General features: G+C 44.7%; 2 protein-coding genes across 2 annotated transcripts; one reads left to right on the top strand and one right to left on the bottom strand.

Moving 5' to 3' along the window:
- Positions 1-4,144: 4,144 nt before the first annotated feature.
- On the bottom strand, positions 4,145-23,520 carry LOC135517794 (palmitoyltransferase ZDHHC8B-like). The gene is made up of 10 exons (XM_064942400.1): positions 23,202-23,520; positions 9,435-9,556; positions 8,799-8,956; positions 7,995-8,167; positions 7,754-7,856; positions 7,540-7,631; positions 7,316-7,448; positions 7,073-7,187; positions 6,297-6,409; positions 4,145-5,803 (listed from the first exon to the last, which is right to left on the bottom strand). Exons 1-10 carry the CDS (start codon positions 23,303-23,305, stop codon positions 4,724-4,726), a joined length of 2,193 nt encoding a protein of 730 aa, XP_064798472.1. The 5' UTR covers positions 23,306-23,520; the 3' UTR covers positions 4,145-4,723.
- A 759-nt stretch (positions 23,521-24,279) lies between these two features.
- On the top strand, positions 24,280-25,302 carry LOC135517009 (alpha-1A adrenergic receptor). The gene has a single exon (XM_064941048.1). It carries the CDS (start codon positions 24,280-24,282, stop codon positions 25,300-25,302), a length of 1,023 nt encoding a protein of 340 aa, XP_064797120.1.
- Positions 25,303-27,155: the final 1,853 nt, after the last annotated feature.

The following is a 27,155-nucleotide window of genomic DNA, read 5'->3' as shown; positions in this document are numbered from 1 at the left end:
GAAAATACAAGGGGGACAGCCAGCAATACACAGCATGTCCATGCATCCCACACAGTGACACAGCATGTCCATGCATCCCGCACAGAAGCACTGCATGTATGGTACGTACAGTACATTGTACAGTACAGTAGGGGGATCACGCGCTCAAATGGACACGCATTCTGTCATGCTCAGCGTTACATTCCTCCACATCCATTCATTCCCACTTTCTCTCTATCACACAGACACATTCCCTTTCATTCATTCTAACCCCCCCCCCCCACACACACACACACACACACACTGCCCCTCAGCCACCTCTATGAAAGTCTGATGTGACCGAGGCTAATTCATTAGCAGAATTAACACAGAGGACCCGCGGGCTTCACAACCCAGCTAGTTTAATGAGCAGAGCAGTTAACATCTAAGGACAGCTAAAATACACTATTATAAGATGTGCTTGTAACCAATGAGATTCAAGTGAAGTGGTATATTGCTGTTGACACAGCAGCAGCGTAGTCCAACTAAATTGAGCCACATCTGGAAATACCAATAAAGGTCAACAGTGAGCCATAACATGGGACAGTGAATTATACTCAGTCACTGGTGTTGGCCAGTGGTTACCAATCTTTTTCGGTTATTGTACCACCAACTGAAGATTGCTCTGCCCGGACTACCTGTGAAGTATCTCCTCATGTGTATTTTACCAGTAAACCTATGGTCTCATGAGTCTACTCATGTACCCCATAGTACCCTAGGTTGGGAAACACTGGTGTAGGCTATGGCAGGACCAGGCAACTAAAATAAGAAAGGGTCATATATCTGGGACTTGAGAGAACCCATTGGGCACAGACGTCAATTCAATGTCTATTCAGCGTTGGTTCAATGTAATTTCATTTAAAACGACGTGGATACAATGTCGATTCAATCAGTGTGTGCTCCCAGTGGGAAGGAGGTTTTCCAAGAGTGGAGCCAGTAAGCTTGAGAGCCTCTCCGCTTCGACTACTAATAATACTGTGCCCAACGTGCTGTCTTCCAGTTAGCAGTACCTGCAAATCAGAACAATCCACAGAAAAACAGGAAAAGGAACTTCAGGAAAGGAAATTCCCCCGACGCAGACAGTCCAACAAAGGGCCGAGTGAATGTTGAAGTTCTATAGATAATATATGAGATACAAGTCTCTTTGAATTGTGATAAATAATGAATGTAAACCAGGGCGCCCCCAGAGAGCTGAACTACACAAGGTGTTATGATTTATACTGGGCCTTCCTGTCAAGTGTCACCATAGGAAACGCTTCATCATAAACAGCCCAGGGAGGAAATGAAACGCTTCAATGGCACGGGAATCTGAACCTGGCAATCAACAAGGCACTGATGACCCTGATGGATGGGGCATATCAATTAGGAGGAGAGTGTGTGTGTGTGTGTGTGTGTGTGTGTGTGTGTGTGTGTGTGTGTGTGTGTGTGTGTGTGTGTGTGTGTGTGTGTGTGTGTGTGTGTGTGTGTGTGTGTGTGTGTGCGTGCGTCTGATGTAGGTGTGCATGATGGCGTGCATCTGATATAACGTTATCACCATTGGTGAGCCAAACATAACCACAACATGGTGTAAGATAGCACTATTCTGACACCAGAATCTGCTGCACTTCACATACTCAACGAACCACAAACCCTCCTCTTCACAGCGGCCCTCCTCATTAACATTTTACCCCAGGCTACAGAAACAGTGAGCAGAGAGAGGGAGGGAGAGATGGGGGGTAAGAGAGAGAGAGAGAGCAAGTGAGAGAGAGAGCGAGGGGGGGGGGATAGAGGGAGTGGGTGAGAGATGGAGAAAGAGAGGGAGAGAGTGGGAGAGAGAGCGAGGGGGGGGATAGAGGGAGTGGGTGAGAGATGGAGAAAGAGAGGGAGAGAGTGGGAGAGAGAGCGAGGGGGGGGGGATATAGAGGGAGTGGGTGAGAGATGGAGAAAGAGAGGGAGAGAGAGCAAGGGGGGGATAGAGGGAGTGGGTGAGAGATGGAGAAAGAGAGGGAGAGAGTGAGAGTGAGAGAGAGAGCGAGGGGGGGGGAGATAGAGGGAGTGGGTGAGAGATGGAGAAAGAGAGGGAGAGAGTGGGAGAGAGCGAGGGGGGGGGATAGAGGGAGTGGGTGAGAGATGGAGAAAGAGAGGGAGAGAGTGAGAGAGAGGGAAACGGAGTATTAAAACTACATCAAAACCAGCATCTCAGAGGTCTGCAACTGGGCCAAAGTTAAAAACACACATGAACAGAACACCAAGATGAATATTTGATCAATGGCCTTTAAAGCGGTCCCATCACTAGACTTTAGACGGTTGGAAGTGTCATGATTCCTACAAGCTGGGTGAAGATCAAAAGAGCTCGTTCAGACTGAATAGACACAGTGGGGTCACGGTTGTAGAGGGCACCGTTTCATAAAGAAGGGGGGGGGGTCAATCCAAGAGGAGAGAGAAGAAAAGGAAGATGAAAGGATGCACAGAGTCTGAAGAACGGTAGAATTTTACATTTAAAAAATGGATACGTCAAATGAAGGGTGGAAAGACTTCAGTCATTAGTGAGACAATAAGCTATCTGTTATGCGATCTAACCTGAAGAGATGAATGGTCATGAATGGTGCATTGTTTGGGACTCAATACATGTTCTGTGATGTCATAAATGGAATGAGAGAAAAGGCCGGTGCCAACTGCAGAACCATCGAAACTGGAACATGACAGCAGGGAGGGGCTGCTGTTAACCACGGCTGTTCCTTCTTTTCGTGTTTTCTGAGTACCTAACTTCTGTGTAAACGGTTGTTGATGTTCTCTGTACTTCTCACTACAGCCCTGCAGTTCTGGAATGATGTCTCAATATCTCTGTGTCTATGGCAACGATCACTGGCAGTCTGAGAAATATCACCGCATCAGAATGCTGGTGCAGCACACAATCTCAGTGGAATTACCTCAATAGCGAAGGCTTCATTTATGTAAGATATCCAACACATACTTCTCTGAAACCCTTAGCTGAGCGCAGCGAGCCTCCCATCAAAAAGTAGGCCTAGAGGATTACCTACCCACTCATTTGGGTAGGTTGAATCCCCGAGCTGACAAGGTAACAAAGTCTGTCGTTCTGCCCCTGAACAAGGCAGTTAACCCACTGTTCTCAGGCCGTCATTGAAAACAAGAATTTGTTCTACACTGACTTGCCTAGTTAAACAAAGGTCAAATTAAATATACTCTTTGAATGGAATTTTCTTTATTCTACTCACAGCACCTCACACAAGTCCACTAGGGGGTACCATTTCCTCATACTATTCTGAACGAAAGCTGACCTGAGCTCAGTTCCTGCACCTTGTGTCAAAGCGGGACCCAGGTGGAGCCAAGCTTCAGTACCTTGTAGGTCAGAAGAGAAATCTTGGATAAAAGTAAGCTAAACCAAGGTTATGGGTTAGGGTTGTGTTTAAGGCTAGAGTTAGAGTTGAACTTGGATGTGGACTGGAAGCTAGTGTTATTAAGGTTAAGGCGCCCCATACTAGGTTCGGTTTGCTCCTAGCAGAACCCGGCTAGGCGAAGTGAACCTCTTTGCCTCACATACTTCTTCGATTGAAAAACGATAAAAGTAGCAAAATTACTGTTTGTCCTCTTGAGACCCCGTAGCAACAACATAGCCAGTATACACTTCCTTAAAATATTAAGAATGAATCTAAGATAAATCAAGAAATATGTAATTCATTTGGATGTTTTCGACCGAGGAGGTCTTAGTCGCACAGTTTACCATCTAACTAAGATATTTTGGTATTTCTCAAGTCGTCTCAAAGTTGAATGACAACAAACAATCCCGTCCATAGTTCCCACTCGTACTAGGAGTAGTACTGTTGACCAATCACCGGTGAAGGGGCATAGACTTCGGCTGCCGGACTTCGACTTGCCTTAAGAAAAACATTTGTGCGCGAACAGCCGGGGGGAAAAAACAGCTGAAAACCCAAACGAACTAAAACGTTTCCAAATGTAATCATCATAAATGCACAAACTGCTTCGCTTGGGAAGAATGCGACAGGCTTTATGGTTGTGGATGAGCCTAGGGTTAGATTTGAAACGGGACGTGGACATGAAGCTGGTGGCAAGAACGGATAACAATAACAGACCATAAATAACGGAATGGCAACAGCTTAAACAGAGAAAGGAACAAAACAGTGACTTTTTTTATTTGTCAAAACAACCACAAAATATGACTAAAAGCATGATTTCTACAGACGCAAAAGAATAGAATGTCCCATCATCATCACTTAACATTCTTTCTCAAAAGCATTATCAAAACACATAAACCAACAATAAAAGATCTGTCCTCTGTACATGTCTGCTGTTCTAGTTGAGTTCATTGATTCCTCCGACTGCATAAAGAGGCACAACTGTCTGCTAATTGGCCACTGTCCTGAGATCTCTGCATATGCTGTTGGTTATCACTCACTCTATATTCAACACACACCCTTGTCTACCGAGAGGTCCAAGTGCAAATATCTGTACAAAATGATTCCCATAACTGCATGTTGATGTCCTCTCAACTCCCACACCCTCCCACACACTGACAACCCACACAGACACACTTACACAGTGCTGGGAAGTTGTGGATATACAGGCTAACACTGCAGAGTAGTGTGGTTGGCTGCATACACCCTCCAGGAAGACTCAATAGTTCCTATTTGGGGGCACCCAAGGGTGCTGAGTGCTTTCCCTCCATGGCATTGGTGAGTAAGGGGCGTTATGGGGGGGCATCTGGGGGAGAGGCAGAGGAAAGGGTGCTGGGCAGTGTGGAGGAGGAGGAGGATGAGGGCTGGGCCTGCCTGTTTGGGGGGAGGTAGGCTGGGGAGGGGGAACGACCCTTACTCTGCAGGCTGCTGCTGCTCTGCAGGGGGGAGCTGGAAGTCCTGGGGGCTCGGGTCAGAGAGGACGATGAGGCGCTGGAGAGGGGCGACCTCGTACCCCCGTACCCCAAAATACCAGTGCTCATCAGGAACTCCCTGGAGCCGTATGCGGGCGGGGTGGGGCCGCGTGACCCTGGGAGGCGCATGCTGTCTGCAGGGAGGCTGCATCTGCTGGGGATGTCGTACAATCCCATGTCTGGGCAGCCATACAGGGCCTGGGACCTGGCCTGCATCCGCAGCATCCTGTCCCTCTCCTCCATCTCCCGCCGCTCCTGAATGGACACCATGATGGTCTTGGAGAGGTTGTCATAGCGGACCGGAGAGGCCTCCCGGTGGATCAAGGCTTGCTGGGAGAGGTCCCTGTGCATCAAGGCCTGAGGGGAGAGGTCCCGGGAGGTGAGGGCCTGAGGGGTGAGGTCCCGTAGAGAGGGATCCCTGGGTGAGGTGTCCCTGGGCTGGGGAGATTGCCTGGTGACCCCCATGAACACAGGACTGTAGGTGTGTGGAGGGGGCCGCTGCAGCACACTGCCTTCATGTCCCAGGGTCATGAAGTGCGGGTGGTAATGAAGTGGGGGTCCCCCTCGCTGGGCCAGGTAGTGGGCGTCACTTGAGTTCACCAGGCTGTCATAGGAGAGGCTGTTGCGGTTGGACAGGGGGTTGTGAGGGGGGAACAAGCCCGGAGATACCTGATGGGAGATCAGACCCTCTGGGTACAAGACCGGCAGCTTGTTGTGGTGGCGATAGGCGTGTTTGAGGGTGAGGGAGCGGGAGTTGAGGGTGAGAGAGTTAAGCTGGAGTGGAGCGGACATGGGACCGGATGGGACAGCTAGCTGCTGGTCCAATGTGCCCAGGATGAGTTCTGATGACAGGTCATGACGTCTACTGCTGCCCCCTTGCTGCTCTGGTGCCACAGCCACCTAGACACAACCACAACACATAACCGACTGTCAGAGAGCTCTCAGAACACAACACAGCCACAACAGTCTGTTAGAGGGTTGACAGAACACAGAATCACATGGCCAGTCCGTCAGAAAGCTCTCTAAACACAGCACACAAACATGATCTGTGGAAACGGCTCAAAACACAGCACACAAACATGATCTGTGGAAACGGCTCAAAACACAGCACACAAACATGATCTGTGGAAACGGCTCAAAACACAGCACACAACCATGATCTGTGGAAACGGCTCAAAACACAGCACACAACCATGATCTGTGGAAACGGCTCAAAACACAGCACACAACCATGACCTGTGGAAACGGCTCAAAACACAGCACACAACCATGATCTGTGGAAACGGCTCAAAACACAGCACACAACCATGATCTGTGGAAACGGCTCAAAACACAGCACGATAAATCCACAGTGTATCTGAATGGTGTCAATGCTGTGAATGATATGACTGACCTGATGGACAGGTGAGGGGGGTGGTGCCTTAGATGTGGACTGCGGTAATGGCCTGAGCTGCTGCAGGGTCTGTCCAGGGGAAGGGGTCACTGGTTTGGGATGCAAACCACTTTCTGTAATCCAAACACAGATGGAGAAGGAAATCAATATTTAACTAAATGTGAAATATATTACCATAATGTCTATTGGGATTTGTGACTGAACTAATCCAGAGAGAGGCAGTGACGTGTCTCATTAACATATAATGCAAGTCTGTCCTCAGAATCACCTTAATTAGCCGACACATTTGCATAAACAGGAATTTGACTTGGTGAAATGGTGCTGCCACAATTAACAAAATATACAGACAGACGATAAACAGGATATAGAGAAAACAGAAGTAGAAGCATAGTTTACACAAATCCATACGCGGTAAGTATTCTACGTACACTGTAAACTAAGAACTGCGAACTTCACGACAAACACAAAACAACATTCTAAATCAGGCTGGATTGAATATTCAGTAGCTCATCACGAGTGAAACTTGGTTGGAAATCCACAAGTAAACAAACAAAGAAAAACCAATGAAGACACAAGCAGCAACAAAAAAACATGGCTGCCTCTCTGTTGAATAATGTGGCCACCAGGGTGCAGTAGGAGAGCAGTGAGTGATAGCTTGTGGGGTTTCTGGACCGTTTCGAGTTTCTTCATGATCATTTGCTCATGTTCTCTATAATATGAGGTGCATAAATACAGGTACTGTCTCCCTGGTTGTCAGATTACTAATGTGACCCTACCTTCAAGTGTTGCTAGGTGTCTCCTCAGCATGTTGGGGTCTGGTTTGGGGGGCAGAGGTGGTGGGGTGTCCAGACGTCGGATGTCTGGCTCTTCCATACCGTCAGTGGACGGGCGCTGAGAGAGGAAGAGAAGGCACTACTGTTAAACATATCTGATCTGCTGATGAAGTTAGTTAAATACGGAGGCTTTATGTGAATCTGGGATGTTCCATTCTGAGGGTATTTTGGGGTGGACAGACTTACTTTATTTTGGTTATCATGACACTGGATGCCGTTATCCTCAACCTTAATAATTGGTATCTGTCTGTCAGTCTCTGGTCTCAGGAATGGAGGAATGATGCGAACTGTTGATTTCTTAATGGGCCTCGCTGTATACCTGGTATGGTCCAAGGAAATAGATAAGCTAATGAGCTCCAATACGTTATATTAAACATGATGTTTACATAAAAACGTCAAATGTTACTTACTTTGGAGAAATGGGACTGCATATGAGATACTCCAAGTTGCCACAGCAACCTTGTGTGAAAGGGTTGACCCCTCCTTGAAACTTCCCAGTGACCTGTGGAAAAGAGGGCGACAATTTCCTCATTAAAGTGAGGACTCGACCTTGGGTGGCCTCACGTATTCCAGAATCCTTTTATCTAGTCGTTTAAAAACATGAGCTACATAGAGGCATCTGACCTGTTCATTGGTGGTTCGGCCCCTAGACACCAGGTAGAGGTGGAACCCTGTGAGGCCCAGGACAGGAATGAAGAACAGACCTGATACACTCATCACCACCAGGCTAGACACAGCAGTCAAGGAGACTCACGGACTCTCTGTAGGGACCTTTAGAAATGAATTACCATCATCATACTGCACATACTGTATGAACGCACACGCACACGCACACAGTACACAGAGTTTGTGCAAGGAAGGATACGTGACAGTACAGTGCAGCTTCCATAGGTCTTCCAGATGGTGTAGGATGTAGAGCAGGCCACCGGAGAGCACGCCCACCATGTGCAGCGTGAGTGACAGGAGAAACAGGAAGAAGTAGCGGTAGTTCCGCCTCCCGATACAGTTGTTCACCCAGGGACAGTGGTGGTCAAAGTCCTGCATGCGGTTATGACACGATGAGACACAGCATTAGATCCAACATTCAATCCCTCTGAGAATTATGACAACTCACTGTAGCAGCCTACTTTACATGACTCTGTCCCAACATTGTGCATCCCATGCTACAAACCGTATTCTGGAGTGGTCTAGCTAGCCACATCCACATGGGATTGATCAATCTTGGACAGTGGAGAGACATTATCAACAGATGTCAAATATCATCCAAGTGTTGATAGGCACTGAGCTGTCTAAATATACCTCAGTGTACACAGAGATTGTCCCAACCCTTTTCAAATCTCATCTCCCTCCCCGCTGCGGGGACATTAAGGATCGGGGGAAAGGGATTAACCTGCTTAATGTGATCTCTCCCTTCCTCCCCCTCTATCCCTCCATCATCTTCTCCCACCCACCATTACCCTACAGCCACACACACTATTGATCCCTCCTCAGGCCCTTCCTCCTCCCTCCACCATCAACCACTACCCCCCCACCCCCCCCCCCACCCCCCGTCTCACATCCACAACTTCCCCCTATCCACCCCTCCCTCCCGCTCCCGCTCTCTGCCAGCCCTGGCTTGTTCTCCCTTTCCCTCTATCTCCCTCCCTCCCTCTCTCTCCATCCCTCCCACCTCTACACAGTGGTCACAGACACTGCAGTGGGAGCATCGTGGAGGTCTGTAGAAGTGGCAGGAGGCACACCACTTCATCCGGACCTGGACACCCTTCACGTCCACGTTCTTGTAGAGCGGGGCGCGGAAGTCATCGTCCTTGTCCTCGTCCTCATTCGCTGAAACCCAAACGCACAGCTCGACATGAACTACAGGTCACCGGCACAACACTGGGCATTTTGGGTAACACAGGATATTCTTGTTTTTATGTCAATGTTTTCTCTTCAAATTCCTTCTCAGGCAGAAAGTTAACATTACTAACATAAACCTGGCCTAGTTTATCAATGTATTGTCATGGTAATGAAATGTACTAGTATGTTATAACTAGTAGATAATAATTCAATAGAATTGAACAACTGCCTGCCAACCTCCTGTAATGTTTGTCCTGTTTAGTTACACTATAGTGTACAGTAGTGAATAGACCAGTGCAGGTTTTCTGTTCTACCTGATAATTAACTGCACCCACCTGGTGTCCCAGGTCTAAATCAGTCCCTGGTTAGAAGGGAAGAATGAACAAATGCAGTGGAACTGGCTTTGAGGTCCAGAGTTGACTTTGATGGCAATAGTGTATAATATAGTAGTTATAGTGTAACTAACCCATGGGGAGAACACCCGCATCCATAAAGGTTGCCATGGTAAAGTTGGCCAAGACAAAGAAGAAGAGGATGCCACTGCATGGTGGCACGTAGATTGACACAGTCACTGCCAGCCACGGGCACCTGGGACAGAGACAAGAGACCTGAAGCACAGTGGACTCACAATACACACAAACACACACACAGTAGTTTTGCAATACACACACATTACATTCATAGTATAGACGTAGCACATGCACCGTAATATGTCTAGGTTGAATTGGTTGAAAGGGGTATAAATCTCCCTCAGGCTCAAGTGTAGGAATCAATCAAAAGGAATCGTCAAAATGATTTGGTTCCTCGGCAGGGAAATGTAACTACACTCGGGCGACACTAAATTCAGATTGATTCCCAACTTCATGGCTTTTTCTGGATATGTCCACAGGGCTTATAGAAACCATCACAACCATCACTGTCATTATGCAAATGTGGTTAAAAGTGGAGAATTTGATTTGGTGAGAGGATGCTATGATTATATCTCCACAGTGTGAGATGAAATAAAGGCTCTGTAATCAGGTTTACCGACGGGGACACAGGGGAAGGCACTGTGGATTATAATGATTAAAGGTCAGCATGAGGAGCCTATACAATATCCAATCATTTTTTTTTATCTGTATAGAATTGAGTCCAAAGCCATGCTGCTGTGGCGATTTTATCTTCACTTGAAAAGTTTTACAGCAGAACGGGTTTCAGCATTGGACCTCTTACATTATCACAACTGGCATCATGACATAATGGCATAATGCTCCTACTTCCTGTCGGTATTTAATGTTTAGGGGCAACAACAGAAGAAGTGTGGTTTACCAATGAAGTGCAGACTGTGTATTAGTGACCATAGCCGTAACAGTGACTGCAACAAGACCGTGATCAGTGTGAAACAGATACTGGACCCCCCCCCCCCCCCCCCCCACACACACACACACACACACACACACACACACACACACACACACACACACACACACACACACACACACACACACACACACACACACAACCCAAACCTGTCTCCCCACAGTTGCAAAGGTGAAGGGTCAGGAGGTGACGAAGGCAGAACGTATATGTGTGAACCCCAATAGACTGACCGTCTCCTTTCCCCAACTCCAGCTCAGCCCAACCTGGCGCAAGCCCCCCAACCCCCACAGGACAGCCCCAGTAAGGATGAGCGCATGGGGGAGAGTGGGGTAGTGTGGGGGAAGGGTGGTTACCCCCAAAGGAATGCCTGGTAATGCCATGCCAGCTGCAATCTCAATAATCCCAGGATTAGGGACTCTGGATTACAGCCCACTCTGCCAGCCCGCGATGGTGGAATCCTCCCATCAAACGACAAGCACACAGACCCTACAGCCTGCAGCACACAGCACAACACACAGCCCAACATAACCTATTCCATACCTTTAGGATAAAGGAAACCATACATATTCCATTACCTATACAGCTACAACAGACACGCCTGCCTTTACAGACAAACAGCCTTCATAGGCAAATACAATACAGTTCTGATCTGTCAGAATAATGCTCCTCTTGAAGGATTTACTTAATTGAAACATTAACACTAAATTGTACTACTGAGTAAATCAGATTAATGAGGGGAACAGAACAGTGGTTCCCCCACAGCTGGAGGAGGGGATTTATATCTTAAGTCCTCTCTGAAGCAAAGTTTCACTAAATGTGTTAATGTTTGAGATGTACTTAAATTGTCATAAGAGAGCTAGATTACATGGATAAGTGCATTATGCTGCACCCCTGCACTACCCAGAGTCCACACTGTACTCGTCCCAGTACACTGAATAGTGTACTAGTCCCAGTACACTGAATACTGTACTTGTCCCAGTACACTGAATACTGTACTTGTCCCAGTACACTGAATACTGTACTTGTCTCAGTACACTGAATACTGTACTTGTCCCAGTACACTGAATACTGTACTTGTCCCAGTACACTGAATACTGTACTTGTCCCAGTACACTGAATACTGTACTTGTCCCAGTACACTGAATACTGTACTCGTCCCAGTACACTGAATAGTGTACTTGTCCCAGTACACTGAATACTGTACTTGTCCCAGTACACTGAATACTGTACTTGTCCCAGTACACTGAATACTGTACTTGTCCCGGTACACTGAATACTGTACTAGTCCCGGTACACTGAATACTGTACTAGTCCCGGTACACCGAATACTGTACTTGTCCCGGTACACTGAATACTGTACTTGTCCCAGTACACTGAATACTGTACTAGTCCCGGTACACTGAATACTGTTCTTGTCCCAGTACACTGAATACTGTACTTGTCCCAGTACACTGAATACTGTACTAGTCCCGGTACACTGAATACTGTACTTGTCCCAGTACACTGAATACTGTACTTGTCCCAGTACACTGAATACTGTACTAGTCCCGGTACACTGAATACTGTACTAGTCCCGGTACACTGAATACTGTACTTGTCCCAGTACACTGAATACTGTACTTGTCCCAGTACACTGAATACTGTAACTGCACGTCTAGCCACTCTACAGTATAAATAGGGAATGTGGATGAAGTTGGTTGATTCAGGGGTAACTGCCAGCGGGGCAGCACTAAATATGAAGGATCAAGCCCAGTCAGTCTGCATGGTCTGGAGTAGTGTTCATGTATCTGCATAACACTTTCACCATCCTCCTCTACCAGCAAGGCCAATGGGTGGTGGGGAAAACAAGGAGACAAAAAGGCAATTAGGAATAGGTATACTGTCACTGATTATCTTTTCAAAACTCATTATTTAGATGGTCAAATCCTCTTCCCCCTCACCCATCTGTCAAATAATGGATCTATCACAAGAAAAAAAAAAAGTCAAAATGAGCACAATATGGAAGATAATGATATTGCGTTCAAAATAAGCAGAAATCAGTCAAACTCATTTGGGCTGAGTGCGGAGCGTAGAGGACACACCAGATAAGGTGGAGCGCTCTAGAAGAGGGTCGATCCGCGACTGCCTGATTTCTTATCAACGGGATTATTTCCGTGGATGCCATTGCATGAGCGGCCTTTCTGTCCGGCCCATCATTGGTTTGTGACCATCTGGAGCACAGCACAGGGAGAGTTCATTATGCTGCAGTGTGGCGGTGCAGGCAGACAAGCCCCTGCCTTGCGCCTAATGAAACAGACAGCAGAGCCGTATTAAATCATCCAGAAGGGTAAGCTGCTGCTGAGGCTGTCCAATCTGCACACTGCCCTGCCTGAGTAAAGCACAGTAGTGGGCAGGCTAGTCATCACTACCAGTGTCTATCGCATCGGCAGCAAGCAGCAAGCACAGAAGAGCATTAGAGAGGCTCACAACTACACTCTCAGGGGGAAAAAAAGGGTTCCAAAAGGGTTATTCGGCAGTCCCCATAGGAGAACCCTTTGAAGAACCCTCTGTGGGAAGGGTTCTTCATGGAACCCTAAAAGGGTTCTTCATGGAACCCTAAAAGGGTTCTACCTGGAACCCGAAAAAGGGTTCTTCAAAGGGTTCTCCTATGGGGACAGCCGAAGGGCCATCTTAGGTTCCAGTGTATGGCTCCTAGAAACATCTCATGGATAGAAAATACGAGTGTTAGAAATGCTGAATGAAATGCGATCATAAGCCCTTAGAAATGTATGACTTGTCTTCAGCTTCAGCAAACACCGAATGAACACATAACACTGTTATAACAGGGTTCGGAGAGAGTGCTTCCTTGAACTATTAAAACTACGGGCTTGAATATCAGCTATGTATGTCTACTTAAAGGAGACATACGTGTACATATGACATCATTGTATCCAGGGATCAATGCGAATGCGGGCATAAAATAAACTGTTTGTTTGGGGAGGAGTGTTATTCTATAAATATCTGACCCACTATGAGTGTGTATCACATCTGACATCCTCCCCTCTGCACATGGTTGCATAATTAACTCAGGAAGGAAGTAAAAGGTCAAGAAGGCTTCTACAGAATTGTTTAGCATCTCAGCTACATCAAATCTTGACATTATCCGGGGAAAATTGTTACGAGGAAACACCCTTGAAAGAATCTTTGCTTGTAATGGTTCAATTTTGTAGTGTTTCCACTGCTGGTCTTTGCATGTCTTTTGTGAATTGTCCACAGTAACAGTACTTAGAGAGAACAACGTAACACAAACACACTCTGAAGGCTGAGATGACCGTTTCCGCTTTAGCTCAGTAATGCGGCTGTTTATCAGGCGAAGGATGACCAAAGGTCCCTACTTTCAGTGGTCCCCCCCTTTGCCAACTTCACAGGAGGGGTTTTTTGTCTTGGTATTGAAAAGTGTCCTAAATCTTGCAGAGACCAGTTGGTCAGTTTGTCTGTGAGTCGTGTGCTTTGATACATCAGAGTAACTGCTGGAGCTTATTCTCCATACTAACAGACTGGGGTTGCATTTGAGCACTTTATTTTTCGCACGCACATACTCTAAGTAACAACCTGAGAGACCACAAGGTCTGACTGACATTCACTTTGGACTCCCTGCAGCAGCATATAGCACCAAGGACAAATCAAGGTCCCTTTCCCTCAGAAGGACCAAGGTAGGGTTGCATTTGGTCGAGATAACGACAGAATCTGGCATCTGTCCATCACTGCTTTTAAAGAAACACAGACACCGTCCCTGCTGACAGAGCAGACAGGCAGACAGACACAGACAGACAGTCCTTCTCTGAGTAAAAGGCTGTCTAACAGTGATGTAGGCCTACATATGATGTAACGGCAAAATATTGTCCCTACAGATTCCATTTCTTCTGCTACTGCCAACGTGAAAGGGCAAACAAACGAGCATGTGTAATTGGGCTGGAACGCTCTGTTTCAACATGACCTTATCTTTGAATAATGGCTGTCCATGGAATAGAAACTTCAGACATAGTCTATTTTATCATCGTGAAACATCTCTCATTGGGAACGTTTTCGGGAATGTTCTTTATGTCTCTTGTTGGCGATCTTCCGACAAACCTGCAATAACAGCCACTTGTCCTGGAGCAGTAGAGCTCTAGGGGTTTGTTCTCTTGAAGTGTGGAGGTTCTCTTTACAAATGCAGATACGAGTCTATTGATCATTGATGGAAACGGACCACTCACTCTCATTATATAATACTAGGGATAGACTGCTGCCTCTGCCTGGCCGCCAACGTCATGCTACCCACATACAGCAGCATCCATCATCTGATGGCAAAAACCAACAAAGAATCTCGGGGATTATCGAAAGTTGTGAAAACTTTATTTTTTATATACTTGGGGAAAAAATTATTTTGTTACATTATTTAAGCAAAAAAAATACTGTTTGTTTTTGGAATTTTCTAAATATTTATAATATTATTCATTTGCATGTCAGCTCTGTGCCAGGAAATGCCCTAGTCCAAAACAAAGGATCCCAATTTCAAACTTCCCCCAAAAGAGTTTACAACTTTTAAAACGGGCTAAAATGAATATTCACTGTAAAAAGGATCTCATGTAGTTTCTTGCAATAGCCCTCTCTGACTTTAAGGAATATGTTTCTCAAAACTGTGATTCCTAAACAAAATTGTCCAGAGCATTGGCCAACTCTGTCAGATTTGTTCAAAATCGTAAATTAATTTTTAAAAATGTATAGGGTCAGCTATAGGAAGCCCTTCCTCATCTTTTAAAAATACATTGTAGATATCACATGCTCACAACCATAACCTGTCAACTTCATCTACATTATAGATTAACTACTAACTACTATTACTTCGCCACCATGGCCTATTTATTGCCTTAACTCCCTTATCTTACCTCTCATTTACACTCACTGTATATAGACTTTTTGTTTTCTTTTGTTCTACTGTATTATTGACTATGTTTTGTTTATTCCATGTGTAACTCTGTGTTGTTGTATGTGTCGAATTGCTATGCTTTATCTTGGCCAGGTCGCAGTTGCAAATGAGAATTTGTTCTCAACTAGCCTACCTGGTTAAATAAAGGTGAAATAAAATTAAAATAAATAAAAAATTAACATAGAACATGACTTTTGGTTCAAATATGTTCATTTTAATTAGGTTATAACAACTGAAGAAAAACAACATTGCTATGTAGTATAGCAATTGAATAAAGAAGAAAAATAAGCAATTGGTCAACTCCGTAAAACATCAATTCAGTCAGATTTTTGTCTAACGTCTGATAGAAGGGTTGGGCCAATTGCAAACACTGATGGATTATCACCAATTGACGCATCGATTTACCGCTCCATAACACGGATGTCGGGTGGTTCTTTTAGTTCTGATCGCAACCAACACTTTTCAAGATGATTTCAGCCTCTTATCATCAGAACATTTTAATCTAGATATTTGAGCAAAGTAAGGGCGATTTATCTATTTGACAATCATTCAGTACGACTGAAATAAAGTATGTCCTTGTTTAGCACGGCAAGTTGACTGTGGTAATTTACCGAACATTGTTGTATGATTGGAAAACTAATGTTGAAGCCTACTTAATTGTTTTAGTCATTCCAATTTATGTAATCCATTAAATACAGCTGCCTTTGAAATCAAATGTGTCTGATATGGTCATTTCTTATCAATATCGAGTGTAAGATATCCCAGGACTGTCCATACTGTGTGACTAAATCAAGTAAATCGTGATTGAGTTAGATAATGTATCTTTTTTTAATCAAATGAAAATATAGTTTACAGCCTAAATGTATTTTGAATGGCATATACTATTTGGCATTTAATGTGAAACGTTTTGATGAAATATAGGCCTTCTAACACTACTACTTCTATACTGAAAAAACATGTAAACGCAGCATATAACAATTTCAAAGATTTTACAGAGTTACAGTTCATATAAGGAAATCAGTCAATTCAAATAAATAAATGGGGCTTAATCTATGGACTTCACCTGACTGGGAATAGAGATATGAATCTGTTCATCACAGATACCTTTAAAGAAAAAGTAGGGGCGTGGGTCAGAAAACCAGTCAGTATCTGGTGTGACCACCATTTTCCTCATGCAGCGCGACACATCTCCTTCTCATAGAGTGGATCAGACTGTTGATTGTGGCCTGTGGAAAATTGTCCCACTTCTCTTCAATGGCTGTGCGAATTTGCTAGATATTAGCGGGAACTGGAACACGCTGTCGTACAAGTCGATCCAAACATGCTCAATGGGTGACATGTCTGGTGAGTATGCAGGCCATGGAAGAACTGGGGCATTTTCAGCTTCCAGGAATTGTATACAGATCCTTGCGACATGGGGCCGTGGAAGAACTAGGACATTTACAGATTCCAGGAATTGTGTACAGATCCTTGCGACATGGGACCGTGCATTATCATGCTGAAACATGAGGTGATGCCGATGGATGAATGGCACGAACATTTGCCTCAGGATCTCGTCACGGTATCTCTGTGCATTCAAATTGCCATCGATAAAATGCAGTTGTGTTTGTTGTCCATAGCTTACGCCTGCCCATACCATAACCCCACCGCCACCATGGGACACTGTTCACAACGTTGACATCAGCAAACCGCGAGCTCACAGAACGCCATACGGTTGTGAGGCCGGTTGGATGTCCTGCCAAATTCTCTAAAACGATGTTGGAGGTGGTTTATGATAGATCAATTACGATTACATTCTCTGGCAACAGCTCTGGTGGACATTCCTGCAGTCAGCATGCCAACTGCATGCTGCCTCAAGTCTTGAGACATGTCTGGCATTGTGGTGTGTGACAAATCTGCACATTTTAGAGTGGCCTTTTATTCTCCCCAGCACAAGGTGCACCTGTGTCATGATCATGCTGTTTAATCAGCTTCTAGATATGCCACACCTGTCAAGTGGATGGATTATCTTGGAAAAGGAGAAATGCTCACTGACAGGGATGTAAACAAATTTCTGCATAACATTTGAGAGAAATCAACTTTTTGTGCCTTTGAACAATTTCTGGGATCTTTTATTTCAGCACATGAAACATGGGGCTAACACTTTACATGTTGCGTTTATATATAAATTCTGCCTGTTGGTTGCAATCAAGCCGTTGTGTTTTTGTTGGGGATTGTCAAATGTATCATCCATATTTTAAGTAATGTTTGTATTTGCATACTCTGTTTTGAGTATCTGTTGTCACCTCGGGCAGTTGCTTGTCAACTCCTCACTGATTGCTAATCATTGTCCTGAAATATATGCTTAAACTATTGAACAATTTGCTGTGCTAGAAAAAAAAGCATAATGTTTGCTTTATAAACCTTGTTTTAAGTTCTTAATCTACAAAAACATGCCAAAATTCTAACGGAATTAGCGCTGGAGCATTATACAGTGTTCTAAAACAAAACAAAATATTTGAATAAGCTAATGTTAGAATGAAACAATCAAGTCCTTTCGACACTTGTTGTACAATAAATATAAAAATGAAATGCCTTTTATGGTGTCTGATGGAGTTGACATAAATCTAGTTAGGTGCACTTTATGAAAACAATGTTTTCATTAGGAGGTTGTTCCTTTACATGGTATGATAGCTGATACTTTGGTTTAAAATATGTGTATTTCAAATGTTGTTATTATGAAGAACAATATGTGTGACAAATGTTTATTGTCTCATCTTTTAAGAATTCCTGATTTTACAATCCCAATTAAAAACATCCCCAGAATCTGTCAACAACAGCGGGGCGCCAAGATAATAACGCAATAAACAAGCCTACGTGAAGAGATGCGATTGGCATACAACTGAGTCACTGACACTTAGCAATTAAACTTCAACAGCAGCAGCTACATCAGCAGCCAAGAGTTGCAATAAAATAGAATGAGTTTACTTATTTTTACACATTCACTTATCAGATGATTCATTGTATTGTATTTCCCATAAAGAATTCTAGAATTCCTCATTCCAAACAGCATGTGAATTGGGGGTATGCAGTAGGCATGGCCATGTCAGTTGTTATATTCAGTTGTAATATTCACTGTTGACACTTTCAGATACAAGATACATATAACAGTTCAATGACATGAAAATGACTGAAAACTGTGACTCTTCCATGCTAAAGATTCAGATCCTACCCTACAGAGCCATAGAGGATTACACGTCTCTCTTAAGCCCAGTGTCCATAAGCTCCTTGTCTTTGAACAGCAGGGAGTAAAAGAATAGGGAGGATGTCAGTATGAAAATCACTCTTTCCAGACTCTCTCACAAATCATTGGATAACCCCCAGCCAAGTCAGTGGCTTTAGTCCAAATCAACCCAGTCAGTACAGTATAGTACATTTACAACTCAATCCACTGTGGCCCACTTTCTCTTTCCTCACATCAATGCATAATCACGTCACTGAGGATATATCGTTCTAAAATATTTCAGTTAATCAGAAGTGCATGTACTCTAGTACACTTATGCCAAGTTCCCACCTGAGAATCACCTTCTCATCGAGCGACTGTCTTGATGATGCAGAGGTTGTTGATTCTGCCCTTTTACAAGTCATCGATAGTTTACTCCTCCCTGCTCGCCCCAAGTCTTCAGTCACCCCTCGTTCCACAGATGTGGGAATCAAAAGCCATCGATCAGAAGATCGGGATACTAAATCGGAAACTTCTCATCTGCTAGAGGATCCACTTGAAAAAATTGCTGGTAAACCAACAGATGTGGAAACTGGGACATATTTGTCTACAGGGGTCAGTATAGAAGTACTGTTCAAATCAAATCAAACTTTATTAGTCACATGCGCCGAACACAACACGTGTAGACCTTACAGTGAAATGCTTACTTACGAGCCCTTAACCAATAACGCAGTTAAGAAAAATACCTAAAAAATAAGATATAAATGCTAAAGAGCAGTAAAATAACAATAGCGAGGCTATATACAGGAGGGTACCGGTACAGAGTCAATGTGTGGGGGCACCAGTTAGTTGAGGTAACTGAGGTAATATGCACATGTAGGTAGAGTTATTAAAGTGATAATAACAGAGATTAGCAGCAGCGTAAAAAAAGGGGGGGGGGTGCAAATACTCTGGGAAGCCATTTGATTAGATGTTCAGGAGTCTTATGGCTTGGGGGTAAAATCTGTTTAGAAGCCTCTTGGACCTAAACTTAGCGCTCCGGTACCACTTTCCGTGTGGTAGCAGAGAGAACAGTCTATGACTAGGGTGGCTGGAGTCACTGACAATTTTTAAGGCCTTCCTCTGACACCGCCTGGTATAGAGGTGCTGGACGGAAGGAAGCTTGGCCCCAGTGATGTACTGGGCCGTACGCACTACCCTCTGTAGTGCCTTGCTGTCAGAGGCCGAGCAGTTGCCATACCAGGCAGTGATGCAACCCGTCAGGATGCTCTCGATGGTGCAGCTGTAGAACCTTTTGAGGATCTGAGGACCCATGCCAAAACTTTTCAGTCTCCTGAGGGGGAATAGGTTTTGTCGTGCCCTTTTCACGACTGTCTTGGTGTGCTTGGACAATGTTAGTTTGTTGGTGATGTGGACGCCAAGGAACTTGACGCTCTCAACCTACTCCACTGCAGCTCAGTTGATGACAAGTCCACAATCATCTTCTTTGTCTTGATCACATTGAGGGAGAGGTTGTTGTCCTTGCACGAGTGAACATTTACATTTACATTTAAGTCATTTAGCAGACGCTCTTATCCAGAGCGACTTACAAATTGGTGAATTCACCTTCTGACATCCAGTGGAACAGCCACTTTACAATAGTGCATCTAAATCATTAAGGGGGGGGGTGGTGAGAAGGATTACTTATCCTATCCTAGGTATTCCTTGAAGAGGTGGGGTTTCAGGTGTCTCCGGAAGGTGGTGATTGACTCCGCTGTCCTGGCGTCGTGAGGGAGTTTGTTCCACCATTGGGGGGCCAGAGCAGCGAACAGTTTTAACTGGGCTGAGCGGGAACTGTACTTCCTCAATGGTAGGGAGGCGAGCAGGCCAGAGGTGGATGAACGCAGTGCCCTTGCTTGGGTGTAGGGCCTGATCAGAGCCTGGAGGTACTGCGGTGCCGTTCCCCTCACAGCTCCGTAGGCAAGCACCATGGTCTTGTAGCGGATGCGAGCTTCAACTGGAAGCCAGTGGAGAGAGCGGAGTACAGGAGGGGACTGAGCATGCACCCCTGAGGGGCCCCCGTGTTGAGGATCAGCATGGCGTATGTGTTGTTACCTACCCTTACCACCTGGGGGCGGCCTGTCAGGAAGTCCAGGATCCAGTTGCACACCAGAGTGCCCTCAAGGTTTTGAGGGCACTATGGTGTTGAATGCTGAGCTGTAGTCAATGAATAGCATTCTCACATAGATGTTCCTTTTGTCCAGGTGTGAAAGGGCAGTGTGGAACGCAATAGAGATTGCATCATCTGTGGATCTATTGGGGCGGGATACAAATTGGAGTGGGTCTAAGGTTTCTGGGATAATTGTGTTGATGTGAGCCATGACCAGCCTTTCAAAGCATTTCATGGCTACAGACGTGAGTGCTACAGGTCAGTAGTCATTTAGGCAGGTTACCTTAGTGTTCTTGTGCACAGGGACTATGGTGGTTTGCTTGAAATATGTTGGTCTTACAGACTCAGACAGGGACTGGCAAGTGAAGACACTTCAGCGCATGCTCGGAGTACACGTCCTGGTCACACAGTCGTCCGGAACAGCTGATGCTCTCATGCATGTTTCATTGTTACTTGCCTCGAAGCGAGCATAGAAGTTATTTAGCTCGTCTGGTAGGCTCGTGTCACTGGACAGCTCACGGCTGTGCTTCCCTTTGTAGTGGTATGGTAGTATAGTGGGACTATTCACCCAGGCGCTATTAGCAGTCTAGGGGATAATGTTGAAAATGTTGTTGTTGGTATCCCAACAACACGGTAGTGATTCTCACATGACTAAAATGTCGTTTTGAGAACACAAGTACGGTGGGATTCGGGAACCTGTGTTGCTTTAGCCGACCCAGTCTGATTTCTAACTGACTCCTGACTCTAAGCTCTAGGCATCATTTCCCTCTGGAAGAAGATAAAGGGATTTAGGAATACATGTTCACATACACTCAGAGGTGTGGTTGTGTTCATTATATTTTGAGTCATAATAAAATATAATATAATGACGTTTCCGGATTAGGACGCAGTTATATTAACCACTGAACCACATTAATCATCCAACCATTTGAGTTTAGCCTAACAAGAAAATCAGCCTTAGACATAGGCCTAATAGTTAAATAGCCTCTTAACTCACATAGTCCCCATACCAAATTCATATAGCCTACAGTAGCTTATATTAAGAGGATCAACATGATATTAGGCAATGACATGTAAATACTAATAGACAGCTTTGGGTACAGTATTGTTGAACTGTTTAATGAATAGTATAGCATATTGATATGTAATTAAAACTACACCAGAATTTCACAAAATTGACTTTTTTCAACAACAAATATGTGTCATATTTCACTTCTGTCAGATTGAACGGCAAAAAATGTGAAGTTTGCCTTAAAATGTTTATGGGTCGTTCTTGAATTACAGTGGAACTTGGACATTGCATTTTGGACAAAATGTACTTAATTTTTCTTTATTTGATTTGGGTACATCTTCCCATTCTAAATCAACTAATATGGTAGCTTAATGATCTTAAAAAGTGTGTACCTTTATGACAATGTTGTGACATCTGCAGGAGTAGTAACACCAATGATGGTAACACCAATGAGACATTTGAGGTAAATTAAGATTTTCTGAAATGGAGGCCACAATGTTCAAATCTAAGTTCATCAATCCTGTACTAAAGTGATATGATGAATCATTTTTCTCACAATGATATTTCCCTTCATTTAAATGGACTAACCCAAAGTTGGGGCGGCAGGTAGCCTAGTGGTAAGAACGTTAGGCCAAACAACCGAAAGGTTGCTAGATTGAATCCCGAGCTGACGAGGTAAAAATCGGTCGTTCTGCCCCTGAACAAGGCAGTTAACCCACGGTTCCTAGGCCGTCGTTTGTTCTTAACTGACTAGTTAAATTAAAAAGTGACACTTTGGATTTTGACACCGAATGAATTGACGGATGTATGACATATTTAAAGGGTGTGATTAGCTAATCATTTCCTTTAATATAGACCACTCCCTGAAAAAGAGTTTGCCACTGAAGAGAATGCTCAAGGCTCTTGTAGATCTTTGTAATGAGTTATTTTCAAGGTGGTAACCCCAGTGACATAAAACAGAGGCTCACACATTATACTGGTAAAAGAATAGGTATTTTAATAGCCGTCTTTGTTTTGATTCATCTATGCAATATATGACATACTTTTGTTCACTTTCTAGCATTCAAATTCCAAAAAACATGCCACTAGAACTCCACTACTGTGACAAGCTTGCTCCTAAGTACTTTAAACAATGCCTCAACATAGAGGGTTGCAGTATGAAGGATTTTAATGATGTTTTATCATTTATAAACAGTTCAATTTAAACCAAAACGTGTATTATTTGTGTTCATTTTGTCATTTTCAAGTGTGTTTCATGGTTGCAAGGGCATGGGACTCAAATGCCAAATCAATTAAAAAACGACCCTTATTCTACACAGTGTGTGAGCGACAGGACCTATTTTATCGTAAGCTTTCCCTAGAGACAACTTTACCGTTTGGAGCAATTGTGCATGCCCATTGGATCTGATACTTCATAGGCCTATATACAGTATATGCAATTCAAATATGTGGACTTGGCCTAGGCCTACTTTAGATATGGAATATAATAGTTTCGAAAAGGTAGGCTACTTTCGTGTCTGGTGTCAAACTACATTTTCAAAAGGAGGCATATCGTCAACTTACGTAAAGACAAAGAATAAAGTGGTGGACCCGACGAGGAGGACTGCAGCGGTGGACACTGGAATAAACGCGCTGGCTTTAATTCTTTCACTGCCGCTGGTGGGCATTCTGTACTTTCCACACACATCAGCAGTTTATTCCAGCGAAACGATTACAACGAGATACAATACATGATCCATGATACGACGTATTCCCACTATGTTCTGTCCTGAGTCTCCATGGATCAAATGCAACAAATCCATGGTCAAAAAGTCCAACGAGCTGTGCCCGTCTTGGAAATCCCACCGTACAGACTGGGCCCGACCAACCACCAACTCAGCGAAGCGGCTCTTGATTTGATAGGTGGGGCTATCGTCGGGGAAAGGTAGCTTTGGGACACAACATCGGGAGTCTGTCTATTGGTTGGACTCCGTTTAAAGGAGGACTTACGTGAACTACACTATAGCAGAATAGACTCAAATGTGGTGTATGTTTTCAGTGCTAAATATTATTTTTACTATTTAAAAAAAAACGTATTTCATGTCATAGTCATACTCTTGATTACAAATGTTATTTGCTTCAACATGGAAATGGATCTGTCATTAGAAATGGACAATAATGTTGCTCTATAGTGAGAGATAAAAGTATATAATGTACAAATGTTGAATATTCTAACGACATAAACATAGGCTATTCAAACTCTGCTCCTTTACAGTGATCCAAGTTCAGTTTGGTTTTTCGCTTCGGTATACATGTCTCTGGCAGGGGCAAACTGGCCATCCGGCATTTTGGGCAAATGCCAGAGGGACTGGTCCATTTTTAGCCCAGTGGGCCTGTCTAACTTGTTTATTTTTAATTATCTGGCTGTTGATGGGGGCCTCAACAATTAAAAATGGTCTGGTGTGTTTGAAATGCCAGGGCCGGTTTCTGGTCCCAGTCTCTGGTGCTGACCAAGAACTGAAGACTAGATATGTATGGCAAATGTGAGGTTAAGTCTCTAAGGATTTGTTGAGGGGTTGGGCCTGGCTGTAGCATGTTATTAACATCCCTTATAAATGTTGAGCCAAATAAGGCTCAGACATAGATAGATGCCCCAGGCGTGATGGATGCAACGGAGTGGATCGAAGCCTTCATCCGAGGGCTGATGTGTCTGCTCGGGATCCTAGGGAACAACTGGCTTTGTCTCCGTTCTCTCCCTGGACCCAAGTCCGGTCTCCGCACCAATGAGGTCCTCTTCATCAACCTGGCCGTCTCCAACCTCATCACCAACTACCTGGTGGACCTGCCCGATGCCATGGCTGACTTTGTTGGCTACTGGTTCCTGGGGGAAGCCTACTGCTGTGTGGTCCAGTTCTGCTCTGACCTGTCAGAGACCAGCAGTGTCTTCTCCACCTTGTTTATTAGTGTGTTCTGGCACCAGAAGCTGGTGGGCTCTCTGAAACGCGGAGGAGCTCCGATCCAGCTGGATAGCCTCCGTCTCGTAGCCTGTCTCCTGGCTGGCAGCTGGACAGTGGCTGTGGTATTCAGTGTTCCACAATTATTCTTTGTCCGGTTGGAGAGTGGTAATGAGAGCCACGATGACTGCATAGAACTCTTTCCCTCCCAAACTGCAAGGCAGACCTATGAGCCGTTGTATCTGACCTTCGCTAACGCCCTCCCCATCACTGGTATAGCGTTTGCTAGCATCCAGATTGTGATCACTCTGCTAAGGCACCAGGCACGTATCCAGAGCCTGACTTCGGACCATCACAAGGGGACAGCTAATTCTTTACCTAACAATGGACCCTCAGTTGTACACAGCTCGATCAGTTCCCCCCTCTACCAGGTTGAGATCGGGGACAGCATCGTCAGAGCTCCACCCGATCTGAAGACGTCCTCTCAGCCTCCAGCTAAGCACAGCCCAGGCTCAGGTACTCAGGTGAGGGCAGCCAAGAGCGTGGTGGCTGTGGCCACTGTGTTTGTGGTGTGCTGGGTGACCCACCTGCTGCTGATGATGGCCAGCAACATCCACACGTCCTCCTTGGTGTTGGAGCTGGCCAGCTACATCGGATCCTCTTACACCTGCATCATCCCCTACATCTTCCTCTATGGAGTAAAAAAACTGTCTTTCTCCTGCAGAGGGTAGCTAGATATAGTCATACACTCATTTTCTATTTAGTGGTATCAAGTGCTTTGTATAATTGTTGCTCTTTTTAAAATGGTATTTAACGAGGCAAGTCAGTTAAGAACAAATTCTTATTTTCAATGACAGCCTAGGAACAGTGGGTTAACTGCCTTGTTCAGGGGCAGAATGACATATTTTTAACCTTGTCAGCTCAGGGAGTTGATCTTGCAACCTTTCGGTTACTAGTCCAACACTCTAACCACTAGGCTACCTGCCGCCCCAGATGTCTTCAGGACATCTGTGTTGCCTGAAAATAAATGAAATTAGATTGGCATATCGCCATGATTTCATTAGTGTAGTTATACTAGTGTAGACACAAATTCAGTATATACACCATCACGTCTGGGTGAATATCAGTGAACTCCAATGACTCTCTGACAGATCGAGCTAGTGATGGTGACTGACAATTAGAAGTGTGTTTATGATGGAAATATTGTCAACCCTGTAGAATGTTAAGTTACATAAAATACACTATAGATATATACTCACACATTACTTTGATGTTAATGATTTGCTATAATATCTTACATAAAGTTTGTGTTAACAAGCATTTCAATTTCGAGTTTGATTTAAGTGCTTCATGAACTTGGGAAATCAATGCTGCATCTCTGGATTCAAGTCTACTTTAATTGTTTTGTTTCCAGCACATTAAAATCAAAGGCCCGTGCCTGAGTAATTGGAGAAAAGCATCTCAGCAATTATTGCTAAGTTGCAGAGACAACAACCAGCCCTGGGGCACAATTATCCTCTATTAAGGGTAATTATGCCAACAAAAACAACAGGCACACAACAAAGTATGAACAACCCTCTACAATGGGGTGTCTGTTAATTGTCAACAGTACTATGAGGCTGTGTGCTGTGGGGCCTTCTGAAATTATTCAGACCCCTTTGACTTTTTCCACATTTTGTCACGGTACATCCTTATTCTAAAATGGATCAACCCCCCCCCCCCCCCCCCATCTACACACAATACCCCATAATGACAAAGCAGAAAACTTACGTAAATATCACATTTACATAGGTATTCAGACCATTTACTCAGTGCTTCGTTGAAGAACATTTGGCAGCGATTACAGCCTCGAGTCTTCTTGGGTATGACGGTACAAGCTTGGTACACCTGTATTTGGGGAGTTTCTCCCATTCTTCTCTGCAATTCCTCTCAAGCTCTGTCAGGTTGGATGGGGAGTGTCGCTGCACAGCTATTTTCAGGTCTCTCCAGAGATGTTCGATCTGGTTCAAGTCCGGGCTCTGCCTGGGCCACTCAAGGACATTCAGAGACGTGTCTTGAAGCCACTCCTGTGTTGTCTTGGTTGTGTGCTCAGGGTCATTTCCTGTTGGAAGGTAAAATCATCTGAGGTCCTGAGCACTCTGGAGCAGGTTTTCATTAAGGATCTCTCTGTACTTTGCTCCGCTCATCTTTGCCTCGATCCCCACAGCATGATGCTGCCACCAGAATGCTTCACCATAGGGATGGTGCTAAGTTTCCTACAGACGTTATGCTTGTTATTCAGGCCAAAGAGCTCAATCTTGGTTTCATCAGACCAGAGAATCTTGTTTTTCATGGTCTGAGAGTTATGTGCCTATTGGAAAACTCCAAGCAGGCTGTCATGTGCCTTTTACTGAGGAGTGGCTTCCGTCTGGCCACTCTACTGTTAAGGCCTGATTGGTGGAGTGCTGCAAAGATGGTTGTCCTTCTGGAAGGTTCTCCCATCTCCACAGAGGTACTCTGGCGCTCTTTCAGAGTAACCATCGGGATCTTGGTCACCTCCCTGACCAAGGCCCTTCTCCCCCGATTGCTCAGTCTGGCCGGGCAT

Source organism: Oncorhynchus masou, chromosome 28, assembly GCF_036934945.1.
Source record: "Oncorhynchus masou masou isolate Uvic2021 chromosome 28, UVic_Omas_1.1, whole genome shotgun sequence".
In the NCBI taxonomy this organism is placed as follows: domain Eukaryota; kingdom Metazoa; phylum Chordata; class Actinopteri; order Salmoniformes; family Salmonidae; genus Oncorhynchus; species Oncorhynchus masou.
Note: the sequence above shows the minus strand (reverse complement) of the source record. Positions and strands in the feature narration are given on the sequence as shown.